The sequence below is a fragment of the Rutidosis leptorrhynchoides genome, chromosome 8 (assembly GCF_046630445.1).
Source record: "Rutidosis leptorrhynchoides isolate AG116_Rl617_1_P2 chromosome 8, CSIRO_AGI_Rlap_v1, whole genome shotgun sequence".
Classification (NCBI taxonomy): domain Eukaryota; kingdom Viridiplantae; phylum Streptophyta; class Magnoliopsida; order Asterales; family Asteraceae; genus Rutidosis; species Rutidosis leptorrhynchoides.
The window spans coordinates 39107449-39122767 of record NC_092340.1 but is presented as its reverse complement, the minus strand read 5'-3'; the positions used below and the strand labels follow the sequence as shown (position 1 = coordinate 39122767).

General features: G+C 34.3%; 2 protein-coding genes across 5 annotated transcripts; both read left to right on the top strand.

Annotated features, from left to right (window-relative positions):
- The first annotated feature begins 814 nt into the window (after positions 1–814).
- Positions 815–4875, top strand: LOC139861227 (uncharacterized). Of its 4 annotated transcripts, none has more exons than XM_071849543.1 (7): positions 815–913; positions 2519–2633; positions 3297–3336; positions 3522–3617; positions 3705–3943; positions 4028–4117; positions 4374–4875. In XM_071849543.1, exons 2-7 carry the CDS (start codon positions 2524–2526, stop codon positions 4723–4725), a joined length of 927 nt encoding a protein of 308 aa, XP_071705644.1. In that variant the 5' UTR covers positions 815–913; positions 2519–2523; the 3' UTR covers positions 4726–4875. The 4 variants fall into 4 exon arrangements, with proteins under 4 accessions (XP_071705644.1, XP_071705646.1, XP_071705645.1 ...); XM_071849545.1 differs by having other exon boundaries at positions 821–913; positions 2505–2633; XM_071849544.1 differs by having other exon boundaries at positions 836–913; positions 2508–2633.
- Positions 4876–11937: 7062 nt separating this feature from the next.
- On the top strand, positions 11938–14848 carry LOC139863328 (uncharacterized). The gene is made up of 4 exons (XM_071851963.1): positions 11938–12260; positions 12554–14153; positions 14244–14450; positions 14549–14848. Exons 1-4 carry the CDS (start codon positions 11938–11940, stop codon positions 14846–14848), a joined length of 2430 nt encoding a protein of 809 aa, XP_071708064.1.
- Positions 14849–15319: the final 471 nt, after the last annotated feature.

Here is a 15319-nt window from a genome sequence, read left to right as displayed (position 1 = left end):
GACGTTGTTTACCCCTGGTTTGGGGGGTGAAGTTGCGTATTGTTTAAACGTGGGGGGTTAAAGTTGTTTGTTTCCTTTTTTCTTGTGTTTTGTCGTTTGGTTTTGTTTTTTGGCCCCATACGACCAAATATTCGGTGGAGGTTAGTATGTATGTAAGGAGTTGACGTTGTTTACCCCTGGTTTGGGGGGTGAAGTTGCGTATTGTTTAAACGTGGGGGGTTAAAGTTGTTTGTTTCCTTTTTTCTTGTGTTTTGTCGTTTGGTTTTGTTTTTTGGCCCCATACGACCAAATATTCGGTGGAGGTTAGTATGTATGTAAGGAGTTGACGTTGTTTACCCCTGGTTTGGGGGGTGAAGTTGCGTATTGTTTAAACGTGGGGGGTTAAAGTTGTTTGTTTCCTTTTTTCTTGTGTTTTGTCGTTTGGTTTTGTTTTTTGGCCCCATACGACCAAATATTCGGTGGAGTTTAGTACCCCTGGTTTGGGGGGGTGAAGTTGCGTATTGTTTAAACGTGGGGGGTTAAAGTTGTTTGTTTCCTTTTTTCTTGTGTTTTGTCGTTTGGTTTTGTTTTTTGGCCCCATACGACCAAATATTCGGTGGAGTTTTAGTATGTATGTAAATTAATCATTTTATTTTTATACTCAGTTATACATACATTTTATTTATAAGTAAGCTCAATAATTAAGCCCTATACTATGGCCCATGAGATAATTAAGCCCTATACTATGGCCCATGAGTATGCTAATTTGGACTTGTAAATTTTGTGGATACCACTTACGAGGGTGTTATTAATCCCTTTGACAAAAACTAAGATAAGGACAGTCAGATACGGAGTACATATCTCTTTCCAAGCTCCCAACAAGAAAGAAAAAAAACTCAAATCTAGGGTTTCATCTACAACTCTACTCTTTAAGGTACCTCTTTCTTTATTAGCCTGAATCTAATTGATTGATTAATTTTTCTACTTTTACTTGTGGTTAGTTCATATGTTAAGATTTGTGTATTTGTAGTTATTTAATTTGTGATATTTAGTTCGCTAGATCTGGATCTGTTCACTTCACGCTTCTTCTTTTTTCTTATTTCACAAGCAAGATACTAATTTTTGTTATTATTGAATTGAATTAATCCATATGTTTTGTGCTGATTATTGTAAACTACTGCTTTAAAACAATATTTTAATTTGGTTTACTATTTGTAATTAGATTAGATTAGATGTGTGTGTTTTTAATAAAATTAATAAAAAGCAAATAAATTATGAATTCTGAAGTTTTAGGGTTGACTCCTTAGGTATAATGTATATTAGATGTAAGCAGCAGTGTTTATTACGTGTTTTGATTTTTCACAGTGCTTTGTTTACGTTTAAAATACTAATATTACAAAGCCATTAGCCGGTGACATCAAAATAGCCCCCTTTATAGACACTTTTTTTTTAGTTTTACGATGAATAACATGTCAAAGTAAGCGTTTAAATACCCGTTGACCTTATTATCTTTTAGTCAGGAGAATTTTACTCTTATTGCTGACGCTATGTTTTTATAAATACCTAGCTGTCCGTGTCTTTCCAAAGTAATCTTTTCCTCTGTTGCAATGGCGATTTTTCTCGTAGTGTTATGGTGGAAAGAGCCTGAAAATGATGACAGTATCTTGTTTAAAATCTTACTTTGTATCATTGATGAAATGTTGGTGAAATAGGAGTCAGATGCATTAACAAAAAATTATCACTAAGAATAATAATTCTACACTCTTGGCTATATTAGTGGTATTATTATTTGGTTGTGGCTTGTGCTATTAAACGTGCGTTAGTGGTATGCTAGTAAGGATGCTGGTTGAAAATTTGCTTAAAGTTATATATATACACACATATAGATATAGATATACACACATATATACATATCTGTACATATACATATATATACATATAGATACATGTATAGATGTATATATACATATAGATACATGTATATATATAGGGGGCTAATCAAGTGGGAAGTAAATTTTTCTGTATTTATTTTAAAAAAAAAAAATTAGTTATGAATGTCAAGATCAGGTGAAAAACTGAAAATATTGAACATTCAAAAAAGACACTTTGTGATGAATGCTTTTAATTTGACCAGAAAATGCTCGAAGAATAACATTCATCACGATGAATGTTATGCGTGACTGTTTACAGGTGAAACATTCATCGTGATGAATGTTACTCTTTGAGCGTTATCATCACAAAGTGTCTTTTCTTAATGTTCATATTTTCACCCGATCTTAATGTTTGTGAAAATAAAAAAATTTACTCACCTTCCCTCCTAAAATCTACTTCTCTCCGGATTAAAACACTATATATATATATATATATATATATATATATATATATATATATATATATATATATATATATATATATATATATATATATATATATATATATTATAAATAATAAGTTAGTTGGAAAGTGGTTGCTGATTTGTATGCTTTGAAAAATTGTAAATATGCCTTTGTTTATAATGGTTCCAGTAGTGTTTTTATAGGAATTATGCCGCGCTATGATGATCGCCATGGCACTACTACCCGTCTTTATGTTGGACATTTGGCTTCACGCACAAGATCACGTGACTTGGAGGACATCTTCAGCAGATATGGAAGGTTCGTAGTTTAGCTGGCATTGACGTTATATAGCCTCTTTTCATTTATATATGTATATGTATATATGTAATATATAGCCTCTTTTCATTTATATATGTAATATGTATGTATTTGTTTGAAGATCTATCTTTTATGCATATTTTGTTGATACTAACTTTGACCAATTGAGTTTTTTTTTTTTTTTTTTTAAATATGAATCCGTTGACTCATGTTTATGCATTATTGTACCTTCTTGGTGCACTGGGTGGAAATATCATTATTTAACTAAAACATGGCTAGACATTTGTGTACTCACTCGCGAGTTACGACTTACGTGGTCTGATCCATATCGGAAAGTTAAATAAGTGCCATTATTGGCTAACTTAACATTAACGAATCCATTGTAAAAAAAGACCCCCCCTCTACACGTGTCAAGTAAAATTAACTTGATGATCTTTTGAAGGTCTAAATGGTGGGAGGTTGCCTTTGGTGGAAAGAGTCGTTATTCATGCAGATTGATTGTGTAGGAGACTGGCGATTCTTTCTATAAATGTTTTGCATTTTCTTTTTGATGGAAAAAATGGCTGAAAATGGTGTTTAGTGATTCTTTGAGGGGCGAAGTATCAACCCTTTGGTTCATAATGTCATGATGGCCTTACTATTTATGGAACCCGTTTAACGCAGAATACGTGATGTGGATATGAAGCGTGACTTTGCCTTTGTGGTACACATTTTCTTACTTGGTTACTCTATAATACAGGGTGTGTGTATATATATATATATATATATATATATATATATATATATATATATATATTTTTTTTTTTTTTTTTCATGTATTGCATACTTCTCTTGAAAGATTTCACCTTTTTTTTTGTTTTGTTTCTCTTTATTTATATGCTTATATAGGAATTTAGCGACCCTAGAGATGCAGATGATGCACGATACAGCTTAAACGGGCGTGATGTCGATGGAAGTCGTATTGTGGTGGAATTTGCAAAAGGGGTATTGATTTTTGATTTTCCATATTGACAATTTAATTTTAATAATACATAACATGCCACAAATAATACATCCTTTGATATGTCATAGGCTCCACGAGGCGGCGGCGGCGGTGATCACTACCGTGACCGCGACCGTGGCGGTGGCGGCGGTTCTCGTGATTTTCTTGGCAGAGGTCCGCCACCAGGAGCAGGCCGTTGCTTCAATTGTGGACTTGATGGCCATTGGGCACGAGACTGCAAGGCTGGTGATTGGAAGAACAAATGCTATCGTTGTGGAGAACGTGGTCATATTGAAAGAAATTGTCAAAACAGTCCCAAGAAAGTGACGTAAGCTTATCATAGTTTGTCTTTTATTTTATAGTTCTAGGCAATTTATGATAAATACATTTTCTTACCAAGTGATTAAAGCAGGCGTGGAAGGAGTTACTCTCGTACCCCGTCTCCACCACCTCGACGTGGGGGTCGTCGTAGCCGTAGTGTAAGCCGGAGTCGCAGCTACAGGTTACCTTTTATTTTAAATTTCATAATTCAAATCTAACATATGGATTTTTCTACTGACTGTCCTAAGGGTTGTCGATAACGCGCATACATGTGTTGTACATGTCGGTTATACGTAGACTTTAAGGTGACGGTTACCGAATTGTACAATACCTTTATGAGCGTTAACGTCAGCCGTTACGGCCGTCATTAGAAAAATCCTAAACATATTTATACGTTGATTCATCTACTTATTTGTACTTCCGGTTGGTTTTTTCAGCCGTTCGAGGTCACCTGCAAAACGTGAGCGCAGCGTTGAACGTGGCGAAAGAAGATCAAGAAGTCCGAGGAAAAGCCGGTCGTCACCACCACCATCTAAAGGGAGGAAACACAGTCCATCTCCCGATGATGACCGAGACATGCAAGAGAAAGGTACACCATCACCAAAAGCAACAAGTGGGAATCTAATTGAAGATGATGTTCGTGACGGGAGCCGCAGCCCTGATATTAAGAGTCCGGCTGAAGAAAACGGGCAAAGCCGAAGCCCTAGCCCTGTGGAGAGAGACAATGGAACTCCAATTGAGGATGACTATGTAGCCAATGGTTCACCAGAAGCTAGTGAGTCTGGTTAATTGCCGAGTCAATTGTGATCTTAATGGTGTGGATGTTTAATGTGTAATCTGAATTTGAAACTAGGAACTTGTCAAAGGTAAAAGGAACTATTGTGAACCATAATAATTTCTTGATTTTGAAGTCTGGTGTTAAAGAAGAGATTGAGACAACTTGATTTGCTGTTTTTAGTTTTGATCGTGCAGGTATGCTAAATGGTATTAGATGTTATGTGCTCCTTAATCGCACACATGATCAAACTTGGTTGGTTAACTGAGATAATCTCAGTGATATGCCATGTCAAGATTAAGTGTTGGTATGGTAATCAGAGTAGATTATCAAATTCAAACTAGAGTGCATAAATTTGCATGGTTGAACTGGTCCTTGGCCTGATAGAAATTCGGCTATGAGCGACTGGATCATTGAAATCATTTGATCACATAATAAAATTACAACCGGTTCCCATGTAAAATAGAAGTTGGGGTGCGTTTAATTGCCTGAATGATTCATCGCTAAGAGCCGAACCATTCAACACTGCGCTTGTTTCTTACTTCTATATGATGCTTTGAATGGTTAAAAATTAGGTGTTTAGCGGTGAAATTATTAATTAAACAACTACTCTATTCATTGTTTTCTTATATATTTAAAAAGGTTAATAATGTATGTTTACATCAATTACATTGATCATTCAAAATGATTGTTCTTGTCATGTGAGCTCATTCAAAACCTTTGAATTATTAAAATTATGAACCACTCGGCGCATAAGCATTCGGTTTTATCAAACGCTCCATTAGCGTGATTGCCATAAGTTACTACTCTTTAATCTCTCCGTCTCATTACCGTCACCCTTCCGGATCCGGTTGAGCCGATTGATCGAATGTCCTCATCAACAATAAGGTGGACTTCAATTGACGCGAGAAGGTGTTAGAAGCACCCTGACGAGCAAGGTCCATGAGAGTGAATAACATGACAAGAACATGGCCTGAAACAAAGTCAACTGTACAAAGGTGTTAGAAGCACCCTGATGGATGGAGGCGGCTGCATGCTGCTTCTAAGAGTTTAGTTCCATGAGAGTGAATAACATGGCCTGAAACAAAGTCAACTGTACAAAGGTGTTAGAAGCACCCTGTCGAGCCAGGGTATGCCGATGGATGGAGGCGGCTACATGCTGCATCTAAGAGTTTAGTTCCAATCAGCTTCTTAATTGGTCATTTTAAAACTGTACAAAGTTTGAAAATTTCACTAACTTTACTAGCCACTAATCAACTATCATCTCTCTCCAATTAATTCCTTTTTATTAGTTCAAACACAAAATGAACATTTAATATGGAACAACTCAAAATAAAATTGTGGGCACTTATATTGAGTTAATACTGAATAGATTTGATATCGTTAGTATGAGAAGACGACTCCCCTGTAGCACTGGGGAAGTCGAAAGCGCGAGCCTTTGCCCCAGCCAAGCATCCATACTAACACGACTCCCCTGCAGCGCTATTGGGGGAGCCGAAAGCTTGAGCCGTTGCCCAGCCAATCATCACTCACGTCTAGTTTAGACATTAGTTGGATAATTTCAACTTAGACCTCGAATTGCTATTTGGCGGTGATTCGCTCTAGATATGTATCTTGCGGCGAATGCGTGGTTTGGTTCGACAAAAGAGAAAGTTGGATAGAGAGGATCGCTCCATGAAATATAAATATAAGGGGCGTCTATATTATAAGGCTTTATCTTAAATCTTAAATTAGTTCTTAAAAATTAAGTTTATATAAAAAAAACTCACTCATATTGTCTTATGTTAAATAAGAATAAAATTATATTCATTGAAAAAGATGGTTAAATAAAACATAACGTTAACATATATCATTTTAAATGTTTGGAAGCATTTTGTCATTGGCTTTAAATACGTGTAATTGTTTTTTCTGTTTAAAGTATTCAGAAAAAAAATAATATTTTATTTTTTATTTCTCTCTCATAATTTTTTTTTATTTGTCCATATCATTTTAGGGATAACTTTTTGTAAAAATTAAGTGGCTATATCATTTCTCATTCAGGCTCAGAAGGAACGCTAGCTATATGATTAACACATGCAAGTCGAACGTTGTTTTCGGAGCGCAAAAAATTTATTTTATGGTCGTAAGACCGCTCATAACAAGTAGAAGTAAGTCAAATAACTAAGACCATGTCAAACATTATTAATAAGTACATGTGATAACGATGTATATGTATATGATAAATAAAAGACACATCATATCATGATATGATTCATATCAATACAACAAAGAGAGCATTTTATCAAAAGGTTTTCATCTCAAATCAAAAACAACGTTTTGCTATTGTCTTGTTAGAATGTAACCATCGCTGAGAAAAAAGAAAGAAAAAGAAACATTTACTTTTACATTAACATCAAATTATTAAGAGATTTGCTTGATAAATTTAAAAGTTATTGAAACCATAACAAGTTAGTCTAGTGATTGAGATTATGTTATCCTCACAAGAGGTTTTGTGTTTAAACCTCAATATCACCATATATTGGGATGGTCATGGAAAGATCACAATCAATCAAGAAATAACCCGGTTAGACTATGGCTATGTATGATTAATATATACTGTGAACATGTAATACCTTTAACTGTTTAACAGTTATTCAAAAGTTTTGAATGGAATGGATATATTTCAAAAGTAAAAACATGCACATCAGCATCAACATTATAACTCTATATTTTCATCCATGCATGACTACATCAACCGAAATATAGTGTATATGTATTTTTAGACATTTGAAAGTGACTTCTTCACGTGCCAAATGGCTACAAACGAAGAAACCATGCTTACATAAGACATCTTAAAAATTAAAAGGACTGTCATATCATAAGTTTATAACTTAGGGGCTAAACTTGTATATTTATGAAAAGTATATATCTTTAGGCATTAAACCCATGATTAGGGGAGGATTATAAGCATTCAATAAGAGCTTCAATTCTAAAGTATGGTGGAAACTGGAAAGGTAGGGTGAAACTCATGCAAGGACCCCATATGGATGATGAAATCATGTAATGATGCATCATGATAAAAACTAAGATAAACATAATATAGTACCACATACCATATATGCTTTTGGTATGTTTCAATTTACATGCATATATTATCTACTTTATAAATTATTGAAGAACACTCAACCTCCTTTGAAAAAGTATATATTCGTTGTCTAATTGTGTTCTTTATGTGTTTTTTATTTGCGAGGTTGGGTGTATTAATATATATATATATATATATATATATATATATATATATATATATATATATATATATATATGAGGTTGGGTGTATTAATATATATATATATATATATATATATATATATATATATATATATATATATATATATATATATATATGACGAACCAATACGGATGCGTCAAGTACCTTTTTTTTACTGTTACACTGTAGCAGCACTGTAGCACTGTAGCAATTTTTATTATTTTTTATTTTTTTACTAATACAATCCTATCGTAATAGAAGCCTACAAAAATATAGGTAAAAAGGGGTTATATTTTTATTTTTCATCACCTTTTTCAGTATACTGTATATTATTTGATTTTTTACCTTTTAAAAAATCTACTAAAATTATATGGACCATAAAGTTTTGCCGAATAAGTAATTTGTTTAGAAGTCTCAAAACTTAATTCGGTTGTTTACGTATTTTTCATTATATAGTAGAATATTACCATAACAGTTGCCGGCCATTGCGTAAATGGTCTGAAAAGAGTGGACAACATTTTGATGACTCTCAGGCCGAAAACTGTCTAACGATATAGTAACGTTAAAATGACACTAATCCGCCGCGAAGCACGGATCACAAATCTAGTTATAGCTAATTGTGGATATCTAATTGTGGAGTATGTTATTAATTATTAATCCTTATATAATAAATGTGATGGGGATACATGTAGTTTCAGTTATATCCGATTGTAGTTTTGAGTTCGCGTTCACATTACAAACGGTCTCTCAACTTCGGCTATATTTACACAACGACCCCTCAAGTTTACACTTTTCAGGGGTTAAAAGTGTAAATATATAATTTTATTAAAATAAAAGAAACTAATTCCACCCGAATTTATAACGGGCCCTATCTTCTCGCTCGGTGCGAGTTAAATTTTTTCGAGACCACCGTTCAATTCGTAAAAATCTTACGAACCCAACGGGACTAACTATACGCGAAACGGACAATTTTTAAAAAATGCTAAACACAACGACAATATGTATCTTCCCGCTCGCCACGAGTTAAATTTTTTCGACGGCAGCGTCAGACTCGAAATAATTTTATGAACAAACCGAAACTAACCACGTTCGAAACGGACACTTTTTAAAAAACGCTAAACACAACGACATCCCGTATCTTTCTGCTCGCCGAGAGTTAAATTTTTCCGACAACACCGTTACACTCGAAAAAATTTATTGAACAAAACAAAACTAACTACGTTCGAAACTGATACTTTTTAAAAAACGCTTAACACAACAACATCTAAAACGGCGCTTAACACATGGACCGTGTTCCCCTCTGTAAATATACAACGCTACGTTAAATATGAATACGCAGCCCGAAAGCCCTCGCCGCAACGCGCGGGCCGGTCCGGACTAGTTTAATACTTCTTACGTCTCAGTTTAATTGTTCTATTTTAACTTTATTAGTTTTTTTTTCAAATTTAACTTTATATTTCTTTTTGTTTGTTATATAATATTTGATTTGATGAGCATTATACCAGTAAAAATTGATTCAAAAATCAATTCATTGATACAAATTTCATCAAATAATATATAATACAAATAAAAATATTTAAAGTCAAAGTTGAAAAGGAAATACCTCCAAAATTAAAACATGACAATTGAACTGGAACGGATGGAGTAAAAACTTTAATTTTATAGGGGCGTTTAATTAACGGCAGGTTGGATGCAAAATATAGAGGATCATGGTATCATCAAGTCTTCATCGGGCAATATTAGTTGGATACGGTTCATCAAATGTTTTAACGTACAAGATCGCTAACTAGGCCGGAAAAAGAGTCGGCCGAGAGATTGTTAATGGTAAAATGAAAAAGACGGTTTTCAGAGCGTGATTGTTGTTTGGCTTGTTTTTGTTTTGTTTTAGTGTGGAGCGGTAGTTTATCTTGATGTTTAGTTGTCATCCATGCAGTCTTTGTTTAGTTAGTTTTGCGATTTTCTTTTGGTGTAGTTGAGACTAGGTGTTAGATAGTTATGGATTGTTCTCGTTCTTTAAGTTCGAGCTTCTTCGATCACTTGTTGTATCTTTTGGTTGTATCTTTTAGTTGCATGCGGACGTTTTTTTGAAAGTTCTTATACGATTTCGCGTTATTTTTGTTAAAAAAATTACGTTTGAGAAAAAACCAGATTAATCAATCAGTGCACAATTTAATTAAACTTTAAAAATCGAATAGAATTAACCAAATGAGACATATAACCATGAGTGTGTTTAATATTTTTAGATTAACCAAAGTTTATAGTTCAATTATTAAAATATAGAATATCACATCGATCTTAATATGTATCATATTGCATATGTGTCCTTAAATTTTTTTCTTTGACTTGGTTAGTCAGTAGTCACCTTGAATTACACAAATTATGTGGTTAGTCGCTTTAACATTATTTTAAAAAAATCAGTTAAATTTGATCATGTATTACCTATGTAAAAATGTCCTTATAAAAATCTAACATCATCTAAACGAAAAGTTAAAATCAAATGGTCATTGGCCCTAGCAATATCGAGATGACTCTTTCAATTAAGAGGTTGGGGTCTGTGTGCAGGGTTGAACATGGATATATTCGTTCAATAGTTCGTGTATGAATGTTTGAGTTCGCCTTTGAAAAAAACATATATGCAGGTGCACCGATAATCCTTGCACCATTGCACACTGTATCAGCACCCAAAAAAAAAAACACGCTCCTCCCTTCGCCTGTCTCCGCGGTATAAAAACTTTCAAATATTTATCTATTGACGACCTCACCCCCTCAGTTTCTTATTTTTTCTTCTTCCAGTCCCTGTTATTGACCCAACGATAAAGATGGCCGTAAACACAAAAAAGCAGTCATAACGTAACCATTTGGAGTATCTTTCTCGATATCATCACTTTCTCTCTCTACAACAGTCACCGCCGGCCACTCTTCCGGCACCGCCGCAGACGCTAATTCTCTACCTCCGTGACAATTAAAGTACATTTCGTTTTTCGTGATGTAAAATATGTAATGTATATATCTATAACTTTATAGGATTTATTTCAATTATTATTAAGTATATATTGCGTTATTACCTAAAAAGAATATTGATTTTCACTCATTAATCTCGTTATAATTACCAATCCCTAGTTTTGAATTGCTCAGTCAGTTATTATCATAATTTTTGAATTTTTGAATTTGGGCAATTTATTTAAGGAAATTCAATCTCTTTTATTGTGGGTATTAATTACAGTAAGTAGTTAACGATTCAACTCATTTTAAATTCTTGATTTTTTTCTCTTTTATATCTTGTCTTGATGATAAATAAATACACACAACGTGAATTCTTGATTTTGTAAATACACACAACTCAACGGACAGAGTACTACTAGTAAGTTCTTTTTTAATTATGATTACTGGGTTTCTTGCAAGCATTAAACTTTTAATGTATTCTTTCGATTTTGATTAAAATTAAAATTAAATAAATGTGTTTTGGGGTTTCTTGATTATAAGAGAATTTAGGGTTTTAGAAGTGATTAAGAATATGGGGGTATGGGGGTATTTGGTATTTTTCATATGATCAGTTTGGTAATCATACAGATGATATATAGTTCTGAATCAAATACACGTTGATTGATTCTTTATTTTATTATGTTTAAATATTCTAATTCTAAATATTATAAAAATATAAAAATGGCTTCTTCCTGAAGTCAATGTCAGTTTATATTTTGCTGTTGTAGTAAATTATAATTACCGTTTATTTTGTGATTCTTAGGGTTTTAAAGTCTTGAACTTAGTTAGTTCTTGTTTTTTTTTGTGCATATTGTTTATCATATTTTAAATAATTCTATGTCAGACTGCAATTAATAAACTTTCTTGGATTCTTTATTTTAGTAGATAAAATAGTCATTATACCATGCATTTCTCATTGTAATTTGATGATCCTAGTAACATTTTTTTTTTTTTTCTTCCAGATAGTTCACTGATTAAGATTTAATAGGGGAAAACGATGAAGAAGCTCTTTTTCTTCAAGTCATCCACATCTAGTAATGTAACAAACAATGTAGCATCATCGCAATCGAAAGATAATCAAACGTGTTCAGAGAATTTGTCAGGGGATGGACTTCAAGTGAGTCGCAAATCACGATCTAAAAAGGCTGTTTATGAAGATCAAATTCAAAGTCAAAGTCAAACTAGTCTGTGTCTTAGAAAGAGTAGATCGTATTCTTCTGGCAATATTCGCGAAAGTGGGCTGCTAAGAACTCAATGTGATTCTCCTTGTAATAGCAGTAGTAATGTCTCTCAAAAGCAGTCTGTTTCTCGGACTTATTGGTAATTCATTCTTCAACTTTCTTTCATTGCGGTTTTTGTTTTTGAAGTTGACTTTTACAACTCAGATTCTAAATTCAAAATTTTATGCCAAGTAGTATATAAGTATATAATTAGACATTATGACCAATTTTGACTTCATATGCAGGTTCTACTGTTGTGGTAGCTTTTTGATAAGGGTTAATTCATTTATGTTACTAACATTATGTTATTATGATTGTGACAAATGCATCTCAAATATAATTCATTTTGATCTTTTATTGGTTAACATTTTCTCTCGTTGTTGATGGTTTCAGTCGAGCTCTTACCCCAGAGAGGCATTCGAGGCAAAATTGGTTTCAAGATACTTCTACGTTTGATGAATCATGTAGGCCGGAGAAATCGTCTTTTTATGGACTCGATAATATGTCATCTGAAAGCTCATCTTTTTCGTCAATTAAGGTTTTAGATCGATACATTGACGGGGAACAACACCAAGACAAGAGTTGCAGACAACATATGGATTACAATACAAAAAGTCAACAACCAAATGACGGAGGAAAAAGACCACCACGGTTTCGTCATGGTGATTTAACTCAGAAACCGAGGTCTCATTCATTTAGAGACCCTAAAAGAGAATCCAAACTCTATATGTCTACTCGAGACTGGGTCGAGAACGGACTTGCTGCAAATGGGTCCCCCAGAAAACTAGCGAAACAGGTCATCGAGCGACTCTCTCAGTCTCGTGTTTTTGCTAAGGAGATTGACCATGATATTCCGATCACGGTTGAAGATCTCTATGGTGGGTCCCAAAAGAATTTTCCTCGAGGTAAAGAAACTTCGAGTTATGAAGAAAGAAACTACGAGTTTGATGATAATTGTAATAAGGTTTTGGAGTACGAAGAAACAGACAAGACCGATGAATGTACGTTAATAAGACGAAAACTTGAGAAAGAGAAAAACGAGTTGCAGGTGGAATTGGAGAACGAGTTAGATAGAAGGTCAACCGAATGGTCAATGAGGCTCGAGAAATATCAAACGGAAGAACATAGGCTTCGGGAGAGAGTACGAGAGCTTGCTGAACAAAACGTGTCTCTTCAACGAGAAGTATCGATATTTCGAGAAAAAGAATCGGAGAATCAAAGTAAACTAGTCCACTCAGGTCAACAAGTCAAGGATTTAACCGTAAAGATGGATGAAATAGTCAAAGAAAATGAAAATATCCGTCGAAATCTTTCGGATGTACAAGACGATTACAAAGCGGCTAAAGAAGATCTTGATTTGTTCAAACGAAACTACGAAGAGAAAGATAGAGAATGCAAAGAGTTACATCGAGCTGTCACACAATTCCTAAGAACGTGCAATGAACAAGAAAAAACAATCGAAGGACTACGTGAAGGGTTTAGTAAACAAGCGGGAAACTTTGACCATAACCAGCAGTCAAAGATGCAAACTGAGCTGTTGAGATTAACGGGTGTCGAACAAGATTTAAGAAAAGAAGTTGAATCTTATAGGCTTGAAGTCGATTCGCTCAGACATGAGAATATAAACCTTTTACATCGATTAAAAGGAAGTTCTAATGACGATGGATTTTCGACGTTTAAACTTGATCACGAACTATGGAGCCGTATCCATTGCTTGCAGAATCAAGGCACGAGCTTGATCAACGATGCTGCAGATTTATGCTCGAAATTAATCGGAAATTACAAAGAAAGAGTGTCGCTTTTGGCGGTTGAAAATAAGCAGGGGAATGAAGCTTTACAAAACGGCTTAGATAGCCAATTTATTGTTGAATCTGACATGAAACTCCAAGGGCTTAAAAGGGAAAGCGAAAGCCTAACGAGAAGTTTGATGACTGTATCTGATGTGTTGCGCGAAAAGTCCTGCCAAGAAACTCTAGATAATGACCGTTGTGAGGTAGAGTTGACTTTGTGCTTTTGAAATAAAAACTTATTTAATACATTTAAAGTTGATAATTTAATTGATTTGTGAACCTTTGGTGTGCAGGATGCTGTGAAATCTGATTTGAAAGCAGAAGCGATGATGACGAGTTTGCTGAGGGAGAAGCTATATTCGAAAGAGGTGGAGGTCGAGCGACTAGAGGCTGAGCTGGCGACAGCTGTCAGAGGAAACGATGTTCTGAGATGTGAAGTGCAAAACGCGATGGATAACCTTTCTTGCGTTACTCACAGATTGAAAGACCTAGAAATGCAGGTAATAATGATATCAGAGTACTAGTTTAAAAAATTTCTTTGTAATATGATCTGTGGTTCGAACTTTGTAATGTTTTTTTTGTGGTCATGTTCTAACAGTTGATCAAGAAAGATGAGAGTGTTTATCGTCTGACAAACGAAGTACAAGATTGCAAAAAAGAACTAGCGATTGTGAATGGGATCTTACCGAAAGTGTCGGAAGAACGTGACATGATGTGGGAGGAAGTGAAGAAGTATAGCGAGAATAACATGCTGTTGAGTTGTGAAGTTGAAATGTTAAAGAAGAAAGTAGAGACTTTGGATGAAGACGTGTTGATGAAGGAAGGGCAGATCACGATACTGAAAGATGCACTTGGGAAGAAGCCTTTTGATCTTCTTTCGAGTGAAGGCTTCTTATAGCAGTGATAAATGGTGATTGTTTATGAACATATCTTTGAATCAAAACTAGGTTTATATGCATAAAGGTCAAGTAACAAGTTACAAACATATAATGAGTGGTCTCTCCATCCATCTATGCATCTCTAAGAACAATGTGTTAACCAAAGAATATTACTTCTCTGCCAATTATTGCAATTGCTGGTACAGTTAATAACCATGGTATTGCCCAAACATGGCCAGCATCTGAAGGTCTTGTACATAACAAAACCAATGTAGCAGCAACCATAAACAGCAACCACAAACAAACATGCAATCCTATAAACCTACAAAATATGATACCTGTTGCTTTTCATGAAAACGTGCAGCTTTTAATGTGTAAACTTCTAAATAAGTGGAGGCATACCTTATCAGCTAGCTACATGATCTAAAAACGCACCAAACGCCTTTCCTAAGTTCATCTACAATAAACAACATAACCAGATTTGATTACTT

Bases quoted from the DNA above. Each gene is read 5' to 3' on its own strand.
- LOC139863328 (XM_071851963.1), top strand. From the start codon at position 11,938: ATGAAGAAGCTCTTTTTCTTCAAGTCATCCACATCTAGTAATGTAACA. The intron at 12,261-12,553 runs GTAATTCATTCT...TGATGGTTTCAG, and splicing joins TCTGTTTCTCGGACTTATTG to TCGAGCTCTTACCCCAGAGA. The intron at 14,154-14,243 runs GTAGAGTTGACT...TTTGGTGTGCAG, and splicing joins TAGATAATGACCGTTGTGAG to GATGCTGTGAAATCTGATTT.
- LOC139861227 (XM_071849543.1), top strand. From the start codon at position 2,524: ATGCCGCGCTATGATGATCGCCATGGCACTACTACCCGTCTTTATGTT. The intron at 2,634-3,296 runs GTTCGTAGTTTA...CGTTTAACGCAG, and splicing joins ATCTTCAGCAGATATGGAAG to AATACGTGATGTGGATATGA. The intron at 4,118-4,373 runs GTTACCTTTTAT...TGGTTTTTTCAG, and splicing joins AGCCGGAGTCGCAGCTACAG to CCGTTCGAGGTCACCTGCAA.